Source organism: Alligator sinensis, unplaced genomic scaffold (genome assembly GCF_000455745.1).
Source record: "Alligator sinensis unplaced genomic scaffold, ASM45574v1 scaffold215_2, whole genome shotgun sequence".
NCBI classification, from domain to species: Eukaryota; Metazoa; Chordata; order Crocodylia; family Alligatoridae; genus Alligator; species Alligator sinensis.
The window spans coordinates 1,363,758-1,369,494 of NW_005842400.1; the positions used below are offsets into that span (position 1 = coordinate 1,363,758).

The 5,737-nt window shown below is 49.8% G+C and overlaps 1 protein-coding gene across 2 annotated transcripts in view; it reads left to right on the forward strand.

Moving 5' to 3' along the window:
• Positions 1 to 5,056, forward strand: part of BAIAP2L2 (BAI1 associated protein 2 like 2) — a 17,372-nt gene extending 12,316 nt beyond the window's left edge. For both annotated transcript variants that reach the window (XM_025211307.1, XM_014522820.2), the window contains exons 12-15: positions 921 to 992; positions 1,353 to 1,518; positions 2,819 to 2,859; positions 4,274 to 5,056. In XM_025211307.1, the coding sequence (XP_025067092.1) occupies positions 921 to 992; positions 1,353 to 1,518; positions 2,819 to 2,859; positions 4,274 to 4,349 (355 nt within the window). In that variant the 3' untranslated portion in view covers positions 4,350 to 5,056. The remainder of the gene's footprint in view (positions 1 to 920; positions 993 to 1,352; positions 1,519 to 2,818; positions 2,860 to 4,273) is intronic.
• The last annotated feature ends 681 nt before the right edge of the window (positions 5,057 to 5,737 follow it).

The following is a 5,737-nucleotide window of genomic DNA, read 5'->3' on the forward strand; positions in this document are numbered from 1 at the left end:
GCCTTGCAGATCCCAAAAGCTAAGCAAGCCCTCTCCTACTTTGGGCAGAAGCACTCCAAAGAAAGCTCAGCTGCTGCAGGAAGCTGGGTTCTGGTGGGTCAGTAGAAGGTCTCCTTCCCTCAGACATTGCAGAACCAAGGGGCTAGCAACATCTCTAGGCAGGAAATGCTCTCTTTTGGAGATGTGGGACCAAGATCTTGGTGAGTTGTGTCTGTTAGAGGCCAAATTAACTTTCTTGCAGTAAGTGTCCTGACCATGTAGGTCCCATGGGACATAGCTGAACTCAGAAGCACAAAGTGTTGCTACCCAACAACTGACATTAGTGGGGGACAGATTTAAACCTAACAAAAGAAAGTACTTTTTTATGTAGTACATTGCTATCTTGTGGAATTCCTTGCCACAGGAAGGGTTATAGGCAGAGGGAATAGCCAGGTTCAAAAAGGGACTAGACAAATTCAAGGATGCTAGATCTATGAATAGCTCTTGAACAAAATGTTTGGAGATGCTTTCCCTTTGGCATCTCTAAACCAATAATGGTCGATACCATGGTGGGTAATGAATAGGGGATAGATCAGTGATTCTCAGCTAGGGTGCTGCAGGCACCCTGCTAGGGTGCTGCAGGAAAAATGCTGCAGGAAGGGTGTGGAGATAAGCAGATAAGGACAGGCTAAGGCTCTACTTGCCTGGCCCCTCTGCAAGAAGCTTTTGAAAGGGGTTGCTGCTCAGTTCACAAAAGTTCTGGAGGTTGAGAACCACTGCTCTAGATATACCTGGGTTAATGCTCTCCCATTAAAGCATTCACTGCTGCCACTGTTGGAGTTGGGATACTAAGCTAGATGGGCCATTAGTCTGACCCAGTATGGCACTTCTTACTTTTTTTATGTAAGGGCTCATTAGCCCCTCTGTCTGTGTGGTCCTAGGTGTGGCTGGTTCCCTGAAGCATATGTAAAGCCCATGGAGGAAATGAGACACTCGGAGGAGCCAACCACCAGGTAATGGGAGCTCAGCACACTTGTGCAGTTGCTCAAGTGCGTGTTTGTAAGTCGTGAAGGCAAGTGAATGTCCACCTGACACCATGTCCTGTGGGGAGCTGTGGGCTCAGGATCAGGCCTTTGTGCAAGCTCAACAAGCTGTCTAAGGCCACTGGTGCCCATGGGCACAGATTTCCAGGATGGCTCTCAAATATGGGCAAAACCTTTTTGGAGGCCTCCGCAACTCTGGTTAGGTGAATCCCCAATTCTACATTCCCCCTGGAGAGGCCTCAAAGCAGTGCTCCCCAGATCTCTGCTCTGCCCTTTCCACATTCTTCCTCCTCTTGGACTCTCACCCATCAACCTTCCACTCCTGCTCAGATCCTTCCCACTACGAAGTAGCCACAGCATGGATGATCTCCTGGACGGACCCAGCATCCCATCAGCAAGCAATTATTGGCACAATGCTGCCCAGCCCCAGTCACCAAGCTCCTTAGCCTCAGACAGTTGCAGAAGCAATGTGACAACCAATTCCTCTGACTCGAAGGTGAGTGTGTGTGGTGACAATCCAGCATCCCCCTTAGCTGGGATGGTGAGAGGTGACCTTTGGGGTTAGGGTGTGCCTGTCAGGAAATGCTGACCTTCTTTTCAGGTATGCACCTCTTCTGCTGAAGCTTATTGGGAAGGGGCAGCATCACCAATGCTGTCTACTTGTTTGACTAGTGATGTGTGAAGTGGGAATGAGCAGGCCAGGTTTAAGTCATGGGAACTCAGCAGGGTGGGAGCTTTATAGTGCTGTTCCTGACTACCCCCCTCCCACCTGATCTAATTCTAGTTCTCCAGGGCACAAATCCCCTCCCTGGTGCTCTCTGCTGTGGGTTGGCATTGTCTGCTCTCTGCATAGCTGTACCTGTGTACCTCCAGGTCCTCCCTGCTCTCCTTAACAGTAGCTCCTCTCTCCAATCCCAGGCTCCCCAGGCTAGAAGTAGCCCTGTGTCCCCCTCACTTCTCTTTCTCACCTACCAGGGACCCTTCAGCCTACTTCTCTTCTCCATGACTTCCCAGCCTGACTTCTGGTGGCTCCAGGGCAGCAGCTCTTTCTGCTAACAGTAGGACCAGGAGTGATGGAGTTGGGCTGGGCTGGGGACCAGCTAACAGAGATGCCATCCTTCTTTTCCATTGAAGCATAGTGGCCAGTGCTTTTGGGGGTCCTCTTCTGAAGGGTGGGGTGGGCCAGGCCAAGTTAAATAAAAATACAGCACCAACCTTGTGATCTCAGGAGGTTGGGGGAGAGGAAGGAAGGGAGTGGAGAAACATATCCCTTGAGTACCTGAGGTAGGGCAAGGGCAGATCTGTCTCTAGGGATTGGGGTATGGAGTCCACCTCTTTAGGTCACCGGTGCCAATCCATTCCCAGGCTGGAGGGAACTGGATGGTCCCAGGAACTGAGAAATCTGCAGCATTACATCCTGAGAAGTTCCAGGCCTGCCTAGTTCAGGGATCAAGGAACTTAGCCTGTCTCCTCTAGGTCACATGTTGGTTCCAGTCCAGCCCCAGGCAGGGGGAATGGGACAGCTCCTGGAATTCAAGACTGGGAGGTATAGAGCCTTTCGCTTCTAATTCTGATCCAGCCTGGATCAGCAGCAGTGGAGCCTGGCTCCCATCTCCTGGCTGTAGAATGCCTGGTGTGAAAACAGCTGGGATCTTTGTGGGGCCATTTATAGGCACTTTTGACAGTTCCACCCTGTGTGTGTTTGTGCGTGCATGCATGTCCCCTTCTCTTTGTGTGTCTAACTTGTAAAATGCACTTGCTCTTAGTTTTCTCCCTGTTGTCTCTCTTCATTGCAGAAGTCCTCTGCACTGGAACAACCCCCAGAACTCTTTCCTCGGTGAGTTGGTCTGAGGGCTTGGTGCTGTGTGGGTGCTATGCTATTCTTTGGAAAGGTCTAAGGACATGTATAAAGAAAAGGAAATGTGATGCCAGTGTCTCAAAACAAAGAAGTAAGGGTGATTGTGATCATTCCTGTAAGGCTAACTCATGTCCCAAGTAAAATAACAGAACAAAGAATGAGAGGTGGGGAAACAGATCTAGCAAGACCCCTGGAGCCACATCTATTCTCTCTTGGAAGAATAGAAGTAACATCTCCCAGGCTGAGGAGGTGACGTGTCCAGTTGTTCATGGCTGCCTGTTGGAGAAGGTATAATGAGTTAAAATGAAAGTGTAATAAGGAGTGATGGGATTTAATAAAAAGAAAGGGGAAAGCTGAGGTATCTCCTGACCAAGAGGATGATTGGTCAGTCAATTTTTGTTCTCCAAAAGAAGTGGTGGCAGCATTTTTAATATAGGCCAAACAACAGAGAGCAAACTGTTCCCTGGAGCTTGACTAGAGGATTTGCTACATCTTCTCTGTCTCTAATATTTGATTCAGAGAGTATGAAATAGGTGAGACTTTTTGGGAGAAGCCAGAGGGATGGGATGCGGCAGAACAATTGGAGATATTTCAGGGCACAGAGCACAGTTACAGCAGCCTAGTCTGGTTTACGTGGGATGGATACACGGAAAAGTCACCCCTCAAAGTCAAGAGTAACTGTACTCTAGTGTAAATTACCCTGGTGTACAAGTAGTGTGTCCTCAGCCCTAGTCAAATTCATCCCAGAGTATTCCCTGGCTGGTTGCAAACAGACTATTATTGGCTGCCCTGCCTCCTAGTGGCAAAGTACTGGAATAGCCCATATTGTGCACAGCTATTACAGGAGAACTGTGGCTCTCAATTGGATGTTGGTTTACAAAGCTGATGCAAGTTACTCTGGTGTTATGCATCTGCACCTTCAATCCTGCTTTGCAGTGACTGAAGCAAATTGAAAGAGAAGCCCTGGCAACCCAAGCCTGGGAGAGGAAGGGAAGCTGTGCTCCCTTCCTCTCTGACTTAAGCACTTGCCGCTGCCCCTGAAGGCATGCAACTCCATCATCACTGACCAATTGCTCTTCTTATGAATTATACAGAGAGGCTAATGGGGAGGGGGAGGGAGGTGCTATCTCTCCAATCTCCCTTGGAGAAATAGCAAAATACCCTTGTGGAAGAGATGTATTAACTTGGGATTCATCCACTGAATACCACTGGGAAGAGAACACATACTTCCATCCCAGAAGCATGTCCCACACTTAGTCGTGAGGGACACTGCAAGTCCCCTGGAAAAGGGCGCTGCTATCCAGCAGTACTAAAATGGCCTGCTCTCTGCTACTGTGGTGGCTGGATAATATTTCCAGAGCCTTTATTCCTCCTGCTTCCTTTCTTCTTTCAGAGGCACCAACCCATTTGCCACAGTCAAGTTGCGTCCCACCGTCACCAACGACCGCTCGGCCCCAGTCATCCAGTGAAGCAGGATCATGGAGAGCAGCAGGTTCTAAGGGGGCAATTGGAAAGAAGGCTGGCACTAACTGAGTGCGGTTTCTCTTGGCCAGGCCAACCCCTAATCATGGGGCTTCTCCCTTATCCCATCCTCTACATCTGTTTCACTATAGCAATAAATATGATTCCCTGGCGGGGGGGTTGGAGTTCTTTTTGGGTTGACCTGTGTGTGATGGTGGTTGCACTGTTGTTGAGTGGAAGGCAGCCTGTGATACTGGGGCTGGAGGTATAGGGGGAGAGGTTTATCAGTGCTTGAACCCTGGGCCTTGGAGGAGGGGGATGTCTCTCACAGCTCAGAGTGCCTTCTCTGCATGGGGGCAGTGTGAGCAAGGCATGAAAAGGAACCTTTTGCACTTGGAAGGAGCAGCAGTGAGAGCTGTGTGGCCACTAAAGGGGTGGATTTGGATCAAGAAAGTCCAGGAAAGCTGTGATTACCACTCCCCACCCCCTGTCCCCCAACACGCACAGTATGCTGGTCTCCTCTCAGCTCCTCAACCTCAGTCAAGTGGAAGCTGTATTTAAAGAGGGCATCTTGCTGATAGTCCCTGTTCCCTTCTTAACCACCCTTTGGCCCAGCAGCCCCATGCTTCAAGTGAGAGGAGGCAGGGGAAGCCCAGCTGAGCTGCTGTGCTCTGTGGTTTGATGCTGCAAATAAAGACAGATTTTTAAAATAAAATGGAAATCTGTATCTCTCTCTTTCCCAGTTGTCTCTCCAGGAGGTGTGAGATGATGTGGCTCTCAGGATGTATGTTATGGAGACACCTCATCCATTCCTCCCCCCTCTTCTTTTAATTTATCTTTAACTGAATGGTTATGAGCCCAGATTCATAGTACCGACACTTGCGTGAATAAAGTTGTAATGTGAGCTTCTGGGGAGGGGTGAGCATGAGAGCACCCAAGGGAGAACAGCAGTTGTGTTGGGCCTCGGTTTTGAACTTCTGCAGCCTCCTTACTCCTTTAGGCTTGTGACTCCGGTGCAGAAGGCAGCTCCTACTTGAGTGCCTGAACTTTGCTGCCTCCTATGGTGCAGCAGAGCCTCACTTCCTAGGATTGTTCAGGGTGCTGCCATACTAATATTGGGCCTGGTTATCTCGGAAAACCAGAGCAGTGGGTGTCCACGCCATGCAGGAGACTAAGGGGGTGCCATGCCCTGAAGGAGCTGTAGGAGAGGCCCAGAGTCCCCCCAGACCCATTGCTCAGAGGTTGGACTGTGGACTTTTAAATTATCAGTCCGCTTTAATGAAAACAGTTGTGGTAGCCACAGCTCCAGCTGGGTTGCTGTTGAGTGTAGGTGAAGCATGCCAGGGGTGGGGGTGTGGATGGAATATTGTTTCTTCCCCATTGTGCAAGCTCCCAG